General features: G+C 43.3%; 1 protein-coding gene across 1 annotated transcript in view; it reads right to left on the reverse strand.

Moving 5' to 3' along the window:
- Window positions 1–19217, reverse strand: part of LMBRD1 (LMBR1 domain containing 1) — a 230220-nt gene that overhangs the window by 41094 nt on the left and 169909 nt on the right. The window contains exons 12-13 of the mRNA XM_074946845.1: window positions 14447–14551; window positions 11055–11204 (exon numbers count right to left, since the gene is read on the reverse strand). Coding sequence (XP_074802946.1) covers window positions 11055–11204; window positions 14447–14551 — 255 coding nt within the window. The remainder of the gene's footprint in view (window positions 1–11054; window positions 11205–14446; window positions 14552–19217) is intronic.

Below are 19217 nucleotides of genomic sequence, written 5' to 3' on the forward strand. Positions count from 1 at the left end.
AAATATGAAAGGGAGTGGGTTAAGAGACGAGAATGCAGGGGTTAAAGGTGACGAATTTACTTAAACTGCATGTAACTTGGTTGATTTTTTTAAAAAAACATTAACTGAAAGCTTAAAAGTGGTTTCCTTTATTGGAAAGGGATAGGCTAATGAGCGTATTTCTAAAGGCAGAAGGTAGGTGGAAGAGCATGGTAAATCAGAGATAAAGAAGCAGGTAGCAGAGTAATGTGCAAGTGGAAAAGGATGAAATGAGGGCAGAGAAGAAAACTAAGAAGTGGAAAGCAATATCATCTTAGAGTAATGGACTGTATTGTACTGACATCACAAGGGTCTAGGGCAGAGATGGGGAAACTATGGCCCACAGGACCCTCCTGCCAGGCCCCTGAGCTCCTGGCCCAGGAGGCTTGCCCCCGGCCCCTCCCCTGCAGCCCCAGTGCACCACACCACCGGCGCAACACTCTGGGGGGCTGGGCAGCGCAGTTGCAGAGCCGCGGCCTGACTGGTGCTCTGGGCAGCGCGGTTGTAGCACCGCCAGCCACCTGTGCTCCAGGCAGCATGGTAAGGGGGCAGGGAGGGCTGGATAGAGGGCAGGGGAGTTCAGGGTGGTGGTCAGGGCACGGGGGGGGAAAAGGGGTCGCAGGGGTCAGAGGGCGAGGAACAGGGTGGTTGGCTGGGGCAAGGGTCCCGGGGAGGGGCAGACAGGAAGGAGGGGGGTGGCTGGATGGAGTGGCGGGGGGAGGCAGTCAGGGGACAAGGAGAAAGGGTGGTTGGATGGGGCAGGGGTCCCGGGGGGCAAGTCAGGAATGAGGGGGGGGGTTGGATGGGGCGACAGGGGCCAGTGGATGGGGTAGGAGTCCCGGATGGGGCCATCACGGGGGGAGAAGCAGGGGGTCAGATAGGAGGTGGGGGCCGGGCTACGCCTGGCTGTTTGGGAAGACACAGCCTCCCCAAACCGGGCTACAATTTTGGAAACCCGATGTAGCCCTCAGGCCAAAAAGTTTGCCTGCCCCAGTCTAAGGGCTTTGAAAGCATAGTGGAGTATGTGTGCCTCCACCAGGGGTTTACATGGCTTACTCAGCTCAGAATATGTTCTCTTCCCCCAAGGTAATGTAGGTATGAGAGAAGGAGCCCAAACAGAAGACTTCATAAGATTTTGTTCATTCTAAAAGTTCATTTTAAAAGTTTAGCTCCCCCAGATATTGAAAATAGATTAAATGGCAATTGCTAGAATTACACTTCTTTTTTGAAGATCAGTGCTACATTTGGTTTTCTCCAGTATTCTGGGACTTTTCAACTTCCCTGAGTTCTCAAAAGTAACATTAGTCAGTGATATAGTCAGGAGATATGGATTCAATTCCTCATCCTGTCATATATTTTAGATTAGTCCTGGTCCAATGCTTTAACCACAAGGCCATCTTTCCTTACTAAATCAACCCTCTTCCTTTTTAGTGTAAAGAAAATTGCACAAGCCAATGCCTCCAGTACAAGATGCTTTTTTCTCTTTTAAGGTTTTGAACATTAAAAAGGATGGGAAGTTGAAGAATCAAAAGTTACAGAATTGCTGAATATGTCTACGCAAATATTGTTTCCCAATAGGGATATTTACAGACTAATTGGAATTTGCAAGCACAGGAAGAAAGATTACAATGGAGAAATGGGAACAGCAAATTAACTCCACTATACAGATGAAAACATACTAAAAACTGAATTCTGATTTCTACATAAGCAGGGTACTAAGAACAGATTAAACACTCACAGAACAAACTAACTTTTAAAATATGCAATAAACACTAGCAGAATTTTAAAAAATATGTTCAACCACAGCTAAGAAAAAGCAGGAAATAGAATTCTCAGTTTTGACTTTTATATTCAAGGCTCATGTAGTAACAAATTTAGTTTTCATTGATTTAAATAAGTGGTGGTTCTTCCCCTCGCGTATGTACCTGAAAGCTTCTTGAAAACATGTTAAGAACTGCTGAAAATTGGCAACCATTTGCATGTCAGTGTATCCATACAATCAAACTTCAGATGAGAAAACCCCTAGCTCATGCCATTGCCAGTACAGAACAGTTTCCTACATATATCTTTTCAAAGGCTGTCTTAATTGAGAGATGAAATAGGAAACAGTCTCCAGTTGGTTCAAAGGAAGTCTCACAAGCTAATTACATATGAGATTTAGGTCCCATGTAGGCATGGATTCTCTAACCAAAAGACAGATCTGCTCAATAACCTTTTAACTAAATTATAGCTGGATACATTATTTTGATCAACTGGAGATGTACTTTTACTGATAATACTGAAAGTCCCAAGCATGTCACATGAAATAAGTACACAAGTATAGATTAAACGGGAACTGAAGCTGGGTTTATGTTATTGCTGGTTGCCCACAAGGAGAACCTTTTCCACTTACAATCATAACAGGCAAGTTGACTGCTTTAACAGAATCTCCTGGAGCTTTTCCAAACAGGACAGTTCCAGATCTGTCAAAATTCTATGGCCCATGCTGTCCAGTGGAGAGAGTCTGTGTCCATATGGGAATTCTGACCTCTCTACTGGGGACAACAGGTCTGAAATTGTGTGTTCAGGGGCGCAGGAGAGGAGAGAGAAACTCCTTGCAACTCTTCCAGGACATCTTATCCATGCCTTGGAATCCCAATAACCTTGGCTTTCCTCTTGTTTGGTTCTCCTGACTTAGAAAGAGTCCCTGTTTAGTCTAGAAGAAACCTACCTATTATGGACTGATTAGCTGCTCCTATTCTGAAGCAAACCTCTAAACTTTGGTGTTGTGTCTTGCTACTGAGTTCTTGAGTGACAACAAATATTGATTGTGTAAGTCACTGCTCAGCTGATCCACCAGTAATATTGTCCTTCCCTGCAAGGTGGCTACCAAATGGATAAATTTGGTGTACTGTGTACTATGGACCATCCCACAGAGCTATGGCCGCTCTGCACAGCTAGCTGGAAGGTGTTCCCCCTAATAGTTCACATAAGACATCTGCAATGTTGTCAGGAAGTACTTGGTTCACTCTGCCACATAGAAGATGGAAAAAGGACTTGAGAGCCCAATATAATGGCCTTAATTCTAGATGTTGACATGAAGATTTTTCCTCCCAGAAATTCAAGTGACTGAGTTTACAAATCCTTAGAATAGCTACCCCAGCCTAGAATGGAAGTGTCAAAGGTGACTGGGACTGAGAGCTGGAAAGTTGAAAGCAACTCTTTCCAAGGCAGAGAGATGCTGAGTCTACCATGTAAGGGATAGGAATACATCCCTGGCTGTACAGTTTCAAAATATTGCTGTCTGTATTTGGCTAGCATGACATGACATACTAAAGTACATATGCTGTCAAAGCCATAAGGCTCATCAGCTTGAGAAAGAACATCTTTAAATGAATTCTCTTGTAGTAATTTTATTGCTGAAAGGATTTTTAAATTTCTTTGTTCTGGAAGAAAAAGTACAGCCTTTTTAAGAATCCAGAATTGCCTCAATAAAAAAGTATTACTTGGGTTAGACTAAGGCATCTAACAAGGAACTAAGGTCTTCCAGGTAGTTGCTCTTTGCTAGCAAACAAATTTATAAGACAGCTGCATTTGCTGAACAAAAAAATCAGATGTCTTTCACAGTAACCAGTGAGTGGACCCTATTGATTGCAGCTCAGGTCATTTGCAAATGTACTGGCTCCCTGCTAGATGAAAGACAATAGGAAAAATATGATCTATTCTTCTCCATTACTAGAGAAGATTTACCATGTGACACTAAGGCCTTGTGAATAACGTAGCTAGAGTCACGTAGCTTAGGTTGACTTACTGCGGTGTCTACACCATGCTGCGTTGACAGGAGATGCTCTCCCGTCAACTTACCTTACTCCTCTCACTCTGGTGGAGTACCAGAGTTGACCAGAGAGTGCTCTGCTGTCTTCACTAGACCCGCTAAATCGACCCCTGCTGCATCGATTGCAGCAGCATTGATCCCCGGTAAGTGTAGACATGGCCTAAGGTACTGCTGCATTGACTCCACTGTGCACCCAGAGAGTACTGTCCTGGGAGTGAGGCAGGAGTACAGGTGTACTCTGAAAGCAACGATCAACGATAAACACTTGGGAATTCAGAGGGCATATCTGTCAGAGGGTCTGCCGGGGTGGGGCAGAGACATACAGACTGGTCAGTGAGATGCAGTAACTAAGCTAGGTGGTTAAGCCTCTGAAAGGCAGCAATTCCTTTTATCCTCCATGGCCCAACTACTAGAAAAAGCAGTAAGTCTAAATCTTATTGTACATGCAGGTGATCCAAAGCTAAGGATAAACTTTAAATAAACCTAAACATGTTACGGTATACAAAAGTACTCCGTTATGACACCCAAATGTCTATCCCTTTCCCATGCTAATACTGTGTGTGTGTGTGTGAAAATCAGGAAAAAAATTAGTGTGTTTAAAATTAGTTTAATCAAGTGTGTAATTACAAGTAATAAAAAGTATTGAACACAAATGTATGGTTGTTGCATGATGATACTACAGAGGAGTTAAGGTTGTTTGGGTGGACACAGAATTCCAGCAGCTGTTACAATAGTGTCTAATACAAAGGAAACAGCCTCTACTCCTACATGAGATTCTCCTGATTATATATCCAAGGCCAATGCAATGCTTCCCGCCATAGCGTTGGTCTAGGAGCTCATGTTCAGCTGATTATTCTCCATGACCTCAGAATCATCTCCAGAGCCACTGCTTCCCAGGACAGACAACAAAATCCTATACGCAAGGCCTACATTTTTTTCCCCTCTAGATGTATGACAAACTTGGTTGTATTAAAAACACAGTGTTTGCTTGAACCCATTTTACCAAACACTCTAGATTATTCTGTATCAGTGAACTGCCCTTTTCATTATTAACCACTCCTCTAATTTTTGTGTCATCTGAAAACTCTAAGGCAGGGGTGGGCAAACTTTTCGGCCCGAGGGCCGCAGCGGCATTGCGAAACTGTATGGAGGGCCGGGTAGGGAAGGCTGTGCCTCCCCAAACAGGCTGGCCCCTCCTCCTCCCCCTCCCCCTCCCCCTGACTACCTCATGGCGGGCCACGAACGCTCACAAAATTAACAATTCAGAGATATTCAAATAAACTATTTAATACAGATACATTTCATTGGAAATAAACATAAAACCTTACTTATTATTATAAATATACCATAACAATATATTACAATAATTAAACCAAACTAAACCCCTTTCCATGCCTTCTTTGATTAATGTGAACAATACAGCTGGTCACCCATTTTTACAATGGCATCAAAGTCCGGTGTCATTCTTGTTGTGGAAATCCGCAATACCAAGCTGAGATGCTGATCAGTTAACTGGGATCTGTAGCGAGACTTTTTGTAATTCAGCAGGGAAAAATGTTAGTTTGCACACACAGGTGGAGCCAAACAAAACAAGGATTTTCTGTGCCACCTTGTGGATACTTGGGAACTTTGTTTCACTCAAGGAGGCATAAAACTCATCCAGTTTTTCTGAATTGTACTTTTCCATCAAGGTAGAATTGCACTGGAGATCAATGAGCTCCAGTTGTAATTCTTGTGGGACTTTCTTGTAGTCAAATGACAGTGGGCATGACACCAGCTCCAGTGTCTTCTCTATCGTCTCAAAGTCAGAAAATCTATGAGAAAATTCTCCGTGCAAGTCACTCAAAATTTTGCTGTACTTCTCTCTCTGCTCTGGTGACACTTCCAAGTATTTCAGTGTTGGAAAGTGAGCGAACACTTTGTCCTTAATTTGTTTTGAAAACAAGACTAACTTGGCTTTGAAAGCTGTCACACTAGAATACAATTTGTGTACAAACATTTTTTCCTTGTAGGTTTACAGTAAGTTCATTTAAATGTGCCAAGATATCCACACGAAAAGCGAGGTCGCACACAGAGTTTGAATTCTTTAATTCAGGGAAATCATTTTCTTTCCCCTGCATCACCAGAGAAGTGAGAATTTCATCTCTGAGCTCCTACACTCACTGCAATACCTTTCCGAGGCTAAGCCACCGGACATTTGTATGATAAAGTCAGTCCTGGTGTTCCGCATCAGTGTCTTCAAGAAGGGAAATGAATTGCTGATGATTAAGTCCCCTCGCTCTTATGTAGTTCACTATTTTCACAACTGTGAGAACAACATGATCAATGTCCTGGACATTTTTGCAGAGGGCCTCCTGATGTATAATACAAAGCAGAAAAATCACCTTTATTAGGGTCGTCTTCTTTTACTTTGTCCTGAATTCTTTTTAAAAGTCCTACATTTTTCCCTGTTAAATTTGGTGATCCATCTGTGGTTATGTTTGCCAGTTTACTCCAGGGGAGCTTCAGATGTTCAAGGCACCCATACACCTGATCCCTTAGTTGCACCCGATCCCTGAGTTGTGCCTTTCATTGATTCCATTGATAAAAATTCCTCTGTGATTTCAAATTTGTCATCAATTCCTCTGACAAAAATCAGTAACTGTGTTGTGTCCTTAATGTCAGTGCTGTCATCGAGAGCTAATGAAAACAATGTAACAATGATCCCTGTGCTTTCTTGTTCAACTCAGAAGCCAAACGTTCATCAATCACTTCTACATGGAGAGTAACTGTTCTTCGTGACAAACGAATCTTCTCAAATTTGTTTTGGTATTCCGGGCACAGGATGCTAGAAACATCAACCATGCATTCTTTCAAAAAACTCCCCTTCAGCAAAAGGCTTATTTTGTTTAGCGATTTTAAATGTCAGAACGTAATTTGCCTTTGTAGTGGCTTCCTGAATTGCAGATTGTAGCACATAAATATTTTGCTGAGTTTTTAAGTTTGTGGCAAGTTGCTCAGCTTTTCTTGCCCTTCCCTCAGTTGTTAAATTGCTGCCATAATTAGGATGCTTTGTTGAAAAATAGCGATTCAAGTTGTACTCCTTGAACACCGCGATGCTCTCCTGACAAATCAGGCATACAGCCTTCGAGTTCACGTTTGTGAAAAAGTATTTTGTATTCCGTTCTTTGTTGAAAACCCGACACTCATTGTCCACTTTTCTTTTTTTTTGCAGCACTCATTTTTGAAAGGGAAAAGAAAATCTTAACTGCTGCCCTTATTTCAAACTGCTGTTTTACAAGATGGCATGCACTGTGAAAAAACTGGGCCCTCTCTCTAGCCTGGATTTGTCAGGAGTCAGTGCCCCTGACAATTTTGAGCCATGGCACTCTATCCCAGAATCCATGTGGACAAGAAGAGGCAGGTGCAAACTCACCTGTAACTTTATGCTCCAGCCTCCCCCCAAAAATGTTCTTACTGTTGTCTTTTGAATTCTGTTTGCACAGTTGTGTTCATTAAAAGTCTGTATATAATAAGGGATGTTACCGCGGTGTGGCAAGAGGACTCATGAGACATGGTGCGCGGGGGGCTTCATGGGATGGTACCATGGCCTCCTATGGGCCCTGCTGGCAATGTGACACCGAGGCAGCTGTGCCACTTGCGGAAGAACCCAAAGGGAAGCAGCTGCGGCCCTGGGCGGTTTCCCTCCACTTGAGGGTGGGGCCATAGGAAACGGGGAGGGGATTTGGCACACTGCTGCATAGGGGTGGTGAGGTCATGCCTGCAGAATGCGGCGTTTTGCGTGCAGAATCTTCCTCGAAGATGGTGCTCAAAATGAACTGCTCATCACTGAGGAGCACTGGGCAGGCAAGCCCCTGGTCCCGCTCCACCCAGCAAGCCCCCTGGTCCCGCTCCCCAGGCAGGAGCACCAGGTGGAGCACGGCAAGCCTCTGGCCCCGCTCTCCCTGCCGGAGCGCGACAAATCTGCTGGTCCAGCAGTGCCGGGTGGAGTGCGGCAAGCCCCCGGCCTTGCTCCCCCGGCCGAAGCTCGCGGGCTCGATAAAAAAGGCCTGCGGGCCGTAGTTTACCCACCCCCTACTCTAAAAGGGTTTTATTTTTCTTCCATGTCATTGATAAAATGTTAAATAGCATAGGACCAAGAACCAATCCCTGTGGGACCTCACTAAAAGCACTCCATGATTCCCTCCTTACAATTACATAGAGACTTATCAGTTTTCAATATATTTAATGTGTGCCTTGTTGATTTGTATCATTCTTGTTTCTTAATCAAAATGTTGTGCAGTACTAAGTCAAATGCATTTCAGAAGTTTAAATATATTACATCAGCACTACTACTATCAACCAGACTTGTAATCTCATGGAAAAAAAAATATCAAGTTACTTTAACAGGTTCTATTTCCCATAAACCCATGCTGATTGACATTAATTATATTACCTTCAATTCTTCATTAAACTGAGGCCCATATCAGCCATTCTAATATTTTGTTGAGTTTCAGTATCAGGCTAGCAGGCTTGTAATTACCCAGCTCACCTCATTTACACTTTTAAATATTGGCACAACAGTAGCATTCTTCCATTCCTCTGAAATTTCCAGGTTTCCAAGACTTATTGAAAATAAACATTTATGGGTCAGAGAGCTCCCCAGCCAGCTCTTTTAAAGCTCTCTGACACAGATGCAAGTTATCTGGACTTGCTGATTTTAAAATGTGTAGGTTTAGTAGCTGCTGTTGAGCATCCTCTTGGGTTAGAATGAAAAGTATTATATTCATGTCACATGATGATGAGTAATGACTTGGGTCTTTTCCAAACACTTTAAAGAGATTGCTGCACACTTCTGCTTTTTTGCATTGACAATTCTAAAATTTCCATCTAGTATTATGTTTCTGTCTGTTCCTAATATACTTAAATTCCTTACCATCTTTAACTTTGCAGGCCATAGATTTCTCAAAGTGTCCATTTGCTTCCCTTATTGATTTTGGACAATTCCCAACTTCTAATTTACAGTTATTTCTCTCTCCTCCCCCATTTCCCCATGTTATACATTGTGTGTTTAATGGCTGCTTTCACCTAAACCAGGCTGTCTTAACCAGTGTAATGTTTTCTCTTAATTTTGGAACTGAGACGACTTGGGCATCTAGTCAAAATGTTTTTTTAACGGGTCCCAACTGTTCACATTTTTGTGTTTAAAAATTCTTTCCCCCAGCTCCTTCGGCTCAGAATTGTTTTCAACTTGGTGATTTAAAAGGGCCAATTTCACAAAGTACATATTACTAGTTTGGACTTTACATCTGTTATGTGTAAAAAGAGCAACTGAGTCACGATCACATGCACCTAAGCAACTACTGATTTTTAATTCAGAGATCAATTTCTCTATAACTGTCAATATCACATCTAATGTATGTTAGATGAAAGAGTTTTGAATTAGGAAATTGTCATCTAAGTTTTGGAAACTCCAAGAACATATTAGTACTGGTAGAATGAGGCCTTCAGCATATGCCACTCAGACTGAAGTTCCCAATCATTAGGTACCTTTTCTCTTAAAAATAGAAAGAGATAAATACAATAAACACGAAGTACAAGAATCAAAACTAATTTAAAACAGAAAAAAGTACAGAATGGAATAGAAATGGCAAAGCTTAAAAATAATAAAATACAGGGATGCAAGAGTTAAAAGAAGCAGTAGTTAAAATGAATAACGGAAAAGTTTAGTGTTAATTATAAATTTATACTATAGAAAAAGGCTAAGATTAAGTAGGACATTTACAGGATAAAAGTAATTTTTGGGATAATTTTAAAAAAATTAGACAAAGGTTTAAAAATTTGTTTCAAAACAGAACTATCAAGACATATGCTGTCATAAAAATAAAGGGAACGGTAACCACCTTTCTGTATACAGTGCTATAAAATCCCTCCTGGCCAGAGACAACATCCTGTTACCTGTAAAGGGTTAAGAAGCTCAGCTAACCTGGCTGGCACCTGACCTAAAGAACCAGTAAGGGAACAAGATACTTTCAAATCTTGGGGCGGGGGAGGAGGCTTTTGTTTGTGCTCTTTGTTTATGTGGTTGTTCTCTCTTGGGACTGAGAGAGGCCAGACAGAAATCCATCTTCTCCAACCCATCCTAATCCAAGTCTCCAATATTGCAATCAGTATACGTAGGCCAGGCAAGGTGGATTAGCTTATCTTTTCTTTTTTGTGCATTTTCCCTGTGTTAAGAGGGAGGTTTAGTCCTGTTTTCTGTAACTTTAAGGTTTGCCCAGAGGGGGATCCTCTGTTTTGAATCTGAATACCCTGTATTTTCCATCCTGATTTTACAGAGATGATTTTGACCTCTTTTTTTTAATAAAATCCTTCTTTTAAGAACCTGACTGATTTTTCCATTGTTCCAAAATCCAGGGGTTTGGGTCTTTGATGATTTTGTAACAAATTGGTTAGGATATTATTCTCAAGGCTCCCCAGGAAAGGAGGTGTGTAGGACTTGGGGGGATATTTTGGGGGAAGACATCTCCAAGTGGTCTCTTTCCCCGTTCTTTGTTTAAAGCGCTTGTTGGTGGCAGTATACTGTTCAAGGACAAGGCAAAGTTTGTACCTTGGGGAAGTTTTTAACCTAAGCTGGTAAGAATAAGCTTAGGGGGTCTTTCATGCGGGTCCCCACATCTGTACTCTAGAGTTCAGAGTGGGTAAGGAACCCTGACATATGCCCTCCATTACTCTGATGACCTTGTATCCTATTATGCCTTCCACTTTTTTGTTTTTAGATTAGCAAGCTGTCTGGGGCAGCTACTATGAATTTATACAGAGAATTCCACAATGGGACCCTACTCCTGATTGGGGAGCTTGGCCATTATCAGAATATAATGAAAATAAAAAGCAGTTCCTGTGTTGAGGGAGCATAAGGCTTACTGGAAGCTAATAGCAACAAAGGTAATTTCCTTCTAGATGGGGGCAGAACCAGGTCCCTCTACAGCTCTACACAGACCAGGAGAGCAGACAGAAACTACACGCTGCATTGCGTAAAAGGGTGCAACACAGAGTTTCTCCAGGCTGTACTCCTCCAAAATATCTAGAGGCACAATAACTCTAGGAGATTCTTATGGTTGTATCCCTTCAAAAATAGGTATACAGCAAGGCTGTGCCTTGCCTCACCCCGTATATTCAATTTTAACACATTTTTTAAAAACAAGGTAAGTTATATATATCCTTATGAAAGGGAGAGTCTCACCTGTACCAGGTATTTTTGGCTTCCATACATGACATACTGAGGTGCAAGACTGTAGATCATATAACTTGTGTGAAGAACAATCAACAGAAGTATCACACAGAGAAATAAGAGTGCTTGGGGCCGAGTTTTACCTCTTCTAATTTTATACAACTAAAAAAAAAACAGAAGATATGTACAAATATTAGATCATAATTGTTTCTCTAGGTTATCAAACTTGATATCTGTTAAAGGACATGGCTTTTATACTAGATATTTATATTCGTTATTTCCCCAATTACATCCTGAAACTCTACTGTTGAGACAGTAGAAACATATTCAAAACACCTCTCTCCCAAAGGCATAGCTGTAAATGTAAAAGCCTCTACATATACCATACAAATGATCAAGCTTCAGAGAAGCAAGTAAGGGCTGTTTGCACATTCTCCTTTGAGTGTGCAACTACAGCACAATCATCTGCATACTGGAGATCAGTTATTGTTGAAGATATTACTTTAGTTCTGGCACAGAGACGGGATAGGTTGAAGAGGCTGCCGTCAATGCGATATTGTTTTACTCCAGTTCGGATGACAAAGGGCTCAGAGGTAGAGCCACTGCACAAGATGAAGGCAGTCATCTAGTCATGGAGGAGTCTTACAATGGTACTAAATTTTCGTGGGCAGCCAACTTTGACATGATTGTCAACCATGAGACTCTGGAAAGAGTTGAAGGCTTTGATCAGATTGATAAAGGCCATATACAGCTCCTGGTGTTGTTTTTGACACTTTTCCTGGATCTGCCTGGCTGCAAAAATCATGTTGGTTGTGCCTCATGATGGTCTGAAGCCACACTGGGGCTCTGGAAGTACTTCCTCTACAAGAGGGAGCAAACAATTCAGTCAGATTCTAGCAAGAATTTCCCCAATGATGGAGAGAAGGACAATGCCTCGGTAGTTGCCATAGTTGGCCTTGTCTTCCTTTTTGAAAATGGTGACAACGTTAGCATTACATAAGCCAGCAGGGATTTCTTCAGTGCGCCAGATTTTGAGGAGCAGCAAGTGAAGCCTGTTAGCCAATGTTTCTCCCCCCACTTTCAGTACTTCAGTTGGTATGCCATCAGGACCTGGTGCTTTATTGTTCTTCGTTTGTTTAATTGCTTTGCGGACCTCCTTGCGTGTTAGTGGGTTGGCAAGAGATTCCCTGATTGGGTGCTGAGGGATGGAGTTGATGGTGTCGTCAGTCACGGTCGATTCTCGATTTAGAAGCTTTAGGTAGTGTTCCTTCCAGTACTCTTCAATAGATTAGTTATCTTTAAGAAGGGTACTACCATCTTCAGATTTCAGAGGTGTGAGGCCACATGTGCTTGGTACATACAGGGTCTAGGTCTCTCAAAAAAAGCGCCGCATATCATGTCTGTGAGTCATCGAATGTTTGGATTTCTTTTGCTTTGTCCTTCTACCATTTGTTTGTAATCTCAGTGTTGCTGTTGTCAAATCAGTCCTGATGGCAGCAAATAGGTTACAAAAGCCTAGGGCTATTCTGAACATTGGCAAAACAAAAAAAGTTCTCCACCAGCCAGTTCCTGGTCAATCAGACCCAGCAAGGAAGATCTACATCGACAAAGAAGAACTGGAAAATGTAGAATACTTTGCCTATCTTGGCAGCCATCTCTTGAAGAGGACAGACAGACATCAAGATTCATCACAGAATTCAAATTGCCAGCCTTACCTTTGGCAGACTGTCTTGCTGGGTGTTCAACAATCACAACATCAGAACACATATTAGACTCTTAATTTATAAAGTCGTGGTTTATAAACTCTCCTCTATGGCTGTGAAACTTGGGTGACCTACTGAAAACACCTGAGAAACCTGGAATGCCAGCACAAGCACTTTCTTCTGAAGATCCTCAACATACAGTGGGAGGATCATTGAACCAATATCAGTGTCCTCACAGAGGCCAACATCTTCATTGTTGAGGCCCTGATTACCCAGCATCAGCTGAGGTGGAGCGGGCACTGTGTGCGCATGCCTGATGAACTCTCACCAAAGGAGAAAGGAAATGGGGAGGCCAAAAGAAAACACTTTAAAGACATCCTCAGGGTAAACATCAAGAGATGTGGCATCAACACCACACACTGGGAGACAGCAGCCCACGATAGGGGTAACTGGCAAAGACTTGTCAGAGAGGAAACGTCCACTTTTGAGGAAAATTGCCTTGACCTGGTCGCAGAAAAACACCAGAAAAGAAAGGAAAGACTACTGTCATGCAGCAATCATGGGCCAGCTCTGTCTTCCACCACCTGCAATGTCTTCCAACAAGCCTGTGGCTCAAGGATGGGACTCTTCATTTACCAAAGGACCCATGAAAAATAAAAGCTGTGAAAGATCATCCTCGACCTCTAGAGATCGCTGACAACAAATGATCAAACCCTATCAACAATATTTTACAAAATATCCTAAGATCTAAGCTCCCTACCTTCAAACTTTGCAGTTTTCCTTATTCCAAATGACTGTCACCACCTCATTTTATTTTCAGTGGGGCTGACGCCAAACTATCCTCATTCAAGATGGCTGCCTACAGGCTTTGCATGCGGCAATGGGCCACATCTTTATCCTTAGTAAAGATGGCCACTCTCTGGACTTTAAGGTTAGTGACTTGGACAGGAAACCGAGGAGAGAGGGGAATGTGGAGTTCAGGGGAAGATCTGGGACTGGAGACAAGAGACCATGGGGGAGAAAACCGAGTGGACAAGTGAAAATGCGGGGAGGGAAAACAGATAGGATAATCGTAAGGGAGGAGGATAGACTGGTAGTTCCTCCACTCTCGAGATTAGGAAAGGGTAAGGGAAGTCTTCTTCTGAGCAAACCAACAAACAATCAGGAGTCTACATTGTTGCAGGAACATTTGAAGGTTGAATTTTGACCCTGAAATGCGCTCACACTTTTGGGGCAGGTGACTTCCACCCTCAAGCCTAAAAAACCAGAAGCCAACCCCCCGCCCCACACACACAGAGTCTTCCACAACCCTACACTCTGCCTCCACACATAAGTCATGATATTTGAATACTTAGGGTTGGCAATACATTGAATGTGCTGCTTCCACAAAGCTCCCAGGCTCTGCTGGCTTGATAGTTGAAATTTTGTCTCGAATTGAAACTGCTTGCCCTCCTTTAAACTAGGCCATCAAGCCAAAATACAATCTAGCTTTTCAAAACATGGAAGAAACTCTTAAGACTCTTGCTAAAACAATTTATTGTAATATTGTTTAAAAAGAATAATTGCTTCACACCATTTTAGCTTTTAGAATATGATAGAGAAAATTCTGCAAGGTCCTTTTGTATCTGTTATACATTTTAAATATCTTTTTAAATATAGTAATTTATAAATGTTAAATTTTAGTAAATAAGTAATATTTACCCTTATCCAAAAGAACCATATACCCATGTTTCGAATCCCTGCCATTGAAGTGAAGATAAAATACATAATAATTGTTGTAATGAGGATATAATCAAGTGGAAAAACCTAAAAGAGAAGGATATTAATATATAAGCTGAAAAAACAAATGAAAACACTAACATTACAAATACTCAACACCAATCAAATTACAAGAGTGGCTGATCATCTAATTTTAAAAACAGGTTTCTTATGCTATATATATCAGAACTTTTCATTTTGATAGTGTTTGAGGTGGTAAGGGAAGGAAAACTGCCTGATTTAAAACATAAGACAATTAATTACAAATAGAGCTGAAACAATTAATAGTCCAATTTAGAAAAGAGATTGAATAGCTTTGTGAATTTTTTCCAAGCTTCACCTCGATTTGAATTAGATATTGCTTCATTCAAATTTCGAATGTTGGGCTAGACTATTTAGTTCTACTTACAGTAAAGTCCAGAGTTAGAACAGCGCAAGAGGTCTCTTTCAAATGAGTTAACATAAGAGATATAACATTCATATATCATTTCTAGAGTAAAGTCAAAGTTAATATAAACCTTTATTAAAAAAAACTACACAATTACACCTCTACCCCGATATAACACAGTCCTCGGGAGCCAAAAAAAAAATCTTACCGCATTATAGGTTGTGGAAGTATAACATTGTATAAGGGGACATGCTGGATACTTTGTAACATGTTTTGGCATGCCCTCTCATATACAATGTATCCAGCATGTCCCCTTATACAAGGTTATACTTATACAATGTTATACTTCCACAATCCCCCCTTTTGGTCAAGGCTACGCCCATGACCAATGACTTACTGGATTCCATACATCAATCGTTCTTTTTCATTACTTTCACTGGTGACATTTAACAACATTAGATTAGCACTCTGGTTAGGGGTAACCTGATGGATGGTGTGTCTTGTGCAGTTTTGGATACAACAAGAAATCAATTGAAAACACACAAAGATTATCAGAATCCCAAATAGGATAGTCAGGATTCCTTGAAACAACCAGTTTCCCAGACTAGAGAAATGGATAAGTAACTTATTCAATTTCTCTAGTCTGGGAAACTGGTTGTTTCAAGGAATCCTGACTATCCTATTTGGGATTCTGATAATCTTTGTGTGTTTTCAATTGATTTCTTGTTGTATCCAAAACTGCACAAGACACACCATCCATCAGGTTACCCCTAACCAGAGTGCTAATCTAATGTTGTTAAATGTCACCAGTGAAAGTAATGAAAAAGAACGATTGATGTATGGAATCCAGTAAGTCATTGGTCATGGGCGTAGCCTTGACCAAAAGGGCAGATTGTGGAAGTATAACATTGTATAAGTATAACGTTGTATAAGGGGGCATGCTGGATACATTGTATATGAGAGGGCATGCCAAAACATGTTACAAAGTATCTGAGGGAGCACACGTAGGGACAGTTAGCTTTTGAATGGAGAAGCAATTAAGATAGAGCCAGCACGTCTAAGAAGCAGGCATCAGAATGGACAGTTTGAAGGGCAATTAGTTAAGTTAACTGGAAGCTGTTAAAGGAGATTGTTAAGGGTGGCAGGTAATTGAAGATACGTGACTGGTCTCAGGGATCTCGAAGGGTGGTGACTAAAATCTTTTTCTTCTTTTGTCTGTAACTTCTCTGTAACTTGTTCTCCAAAAAACTGTACAAATTAAAAAAGACACAAGCCCCACTTGGGGGGCTCACTTCTAAATGTATTAGCAGAGCAGCTTTGCTAATAAAACAGAGCGGTCTGATAAATTGTGAGTCTGAGTCAAACTTTGACAAGGTGAAACCATGTTATATCAAACTTGCTTTGGCCTCGAGCATTTCCGTTATTAATAGTCACTTCCCGCCCCCGACTGACCCCTCAGAACCCCTGACCCATCCAACCTCCCCTGCTCCTTGTCCCCTGACTGCCCCCTCCAGAGACTTCCCACCCCTAACCACCCCTCCCAAAACCCCACCCCCTACCCAACCCCCCTGCTCCTTGTCCCCTGACTGCCCCGACCCCTAGCCACACCCCTGTCCCCTGACAGGCCCCCCCCAGACTCCCACGCCCTATCCAATGCCCCCATTTCTCGCCTCCAGAGACCATCCAACCCCCTCTGCTCCCTGTCCCCGACTGCCCCCCCGAGACCTTCTGCCCCTTATGCAACCCCTCAGCCCCAGCCCGGCACCCTTAACACGCTGCTCAGAGCAACGTGTCAGAGCCAGACACGCTAATCCACTGGAGCACACAGCCCCGCCCCCCAGAGTGCTGCTTTACCGCGTTATATCTGAATTCGTGTTATGTCGGGTCACATTATATCGGGGTAGAGGTGTACCTATGTAACTTACATGGCCTTTGGTAGGGCCGTTCTACCTGACAGAGAGGGTTGCAGATGTCCAGTAGTTTATGCAGCTTTATTTGGAATATCTCCAGAGGAGCGTCCAGAGTATTCGCTAATTTCATTATGTCCCAAAAAACACTTTGTCTGAAGAGGCTGTAGATCTAGGATTGGTTGCTCTGTCCAGGGAGATGGCCACTGGTTGTTGGTGTTTGGGAAAGATCATCTCCACTGACTCCTTGTCCCTCCTCTACTAATATATATAAGTATTTTCATTCATTGATAGAGAGAGAGTTGAAACTGGTGATGAAGCTGGCTGCAGCAAATGCTTTGGTAAGGAAGACCTTGACTTGGAGATCTAGTCAGCTGGTTTCCTAACATATGAATTGTCCCCACCGCCAAACCATGGGGCCCAAATAGGACCTGGGGAAAGAGGACATATGGGGATTCCAGCTCTGCAGATCTCTTACTGACCCCACTGACTTATGAGCACACCTAAGGGATTTCTCCCTGGACTGTCTGTCCATGGAAGGGACAGTTCGGATTCTGGTGAAGATGATCTGATGCGATCACCTGAGGAGGCTGAATAGTGAAGTCTCCCTCCATAGGCAGGGCACAAAGAGCTCCGATAAGTCCTATCTGTTTAGATTTATGGCCAGTTACTCCTGGGAAAATTCTGCACCACTGCGCATGCACCAAATTCATGTCCCCTGCAGATTTCTTCCCTCCCCCCACACAAAAATGACTTTCTGATGGGGAAGCAAAGGGAAGCCGCAAGGGCAGTCATGCGCCCCTCCCCATGTGTCATTTCAGGTCCCTAGAGCAGCCAGCGGAGAGGTAAATCACTGCAGGGCAGGAGCAGGAGGGTGGGGCTGAGTACTCCCCGGCAGGTGGCTACTACCCTGCGCTGAGCTCAGCTAGTCCCAGCTGGGAAGGATGGGACTTGCTCTTCCCCTGAAAGGAAGGGCCAGGGCTGACCCATCCCCAGGAAAAAAATGGTTACCCACCTTTTTCATAACTGTTGTTCTTAGAGATGTGTTTCTCATGTCCACTTCATTCTAGGTGCGTGCGCGCCCAAGTGCGTGGTCGGAGATTTTTGCCTTAGCGGTATCCATATGGCCAGCTGTGGTGCCCCCTTGAGTGCCATGCTCATATGTCCGTATATCAGGTGCTGCCAGCCCTATGCCCTCTCAGTTCCTTCTTGCCGACAACTCCAACAGGGGGACAGGAAGGTGGGTAATGGAATGGACATGAGCAACACATCCTGAAGAACAGTTATGAAAATGGTGGCTAAGCATTTTTTGTTCTTCAAGTGCTTGCTCATGTCAATTCCATTCTAGGTGGCTCACAAGCAGTATCAATGGAGGCGGGTTCAGAGTTCAGGTCTTGCAGCACTGCTCTGCCAAAGTAAGCATCGTCTCTCTGCTGGGTAAGCACATAATGAGATGTGAACGTGTGGACAGACGGCCAGGTAGCAGCCCTACTGATCTCTTGGATTGGTACCTGTGCCAGGAAGGCAACTGACGATGCTTGTGCCCTAGTCGAGCGTGCAGTCACGATCGCTGGCGGAGGCACTTTCGCCAGCTCATAGCAGTAGCGGATGCAGGCCGTGATCCAGGATGAAATCCTCAGAGCAAACACTGCGCGACCTTTCATTCTATCTGCCACCGCAATGAACAACTGTGTTGACTTACTGAACGGCTTTGTTCTGTCTACGTAGAAGACCAGCGCCCTCCTGACGTCCAGGGTGCGTAGCCTGCACTCCTCATCTGAGGCCCCCTTTTGCTCTCAGGATTAGGAAGTAGCGGGAATAGAAACCCTTGCCTTTCACGTCCCGAGGGACCTCCTCCACCGCTTCCAGGCACAGGAGGTTCTCAATGTCTTGAATGAGGAGTTGACATGAGAAGGATCCCTGAAGATGGATGGGGAAGAGGGGAAGTGGCCAAAAATTGCAGGATATAGCCCCGAAATACTACATCTAGCACCCAGCGGTCTGAGGTGACCTGCAACCAGGCCAAACGGTAGGGACCAAGACAGTCAAGGAAAGAACAAGGTGGATCCAAGAAATTGACTGGGGCGTCGCTCTTGAGAGCGCCTTCAAAATGAGTGCTTCTGGCCCCCGGGATGCCTCGCTGTGCGGCAAGCGGGAGAAGGAAGGGCGGTGACAAATAAAACTCATGTCTTTCTCCCTTCTCCTTGCAAACCCCTAACAAGGCTGCCAAGGCCTTGGTGGTGGGGGCAGCCAGAACTGCTTCCGTGAAGACTGCGGCGTATGCATGCTCAACAAGCAAACGGAGGCCCAAGTGTCCTTCAACCCACTGAGCCTCGCATCTGTTTGTTCGGAGAAGCAACTGTTCCCCAAGGTGGGAGGTGGTTTAGGGGTGGGCGCAGTCTCCTCTCCTCCCGACCTC

This window comes from Natator depressus, chromosome 3, assembly GCF_965152275.1.
Source record: "Natator depressus isolate rNatDep1 chromosome 3, rNatDep2.hap1, whole genome shotgun sequence".
Classification (NCBI taxonomy): domain Eukaryota; kingdom Metazoa; phylum Chordata; order Testudines; family Cheloniidae; genus Natator; species Natator depressus.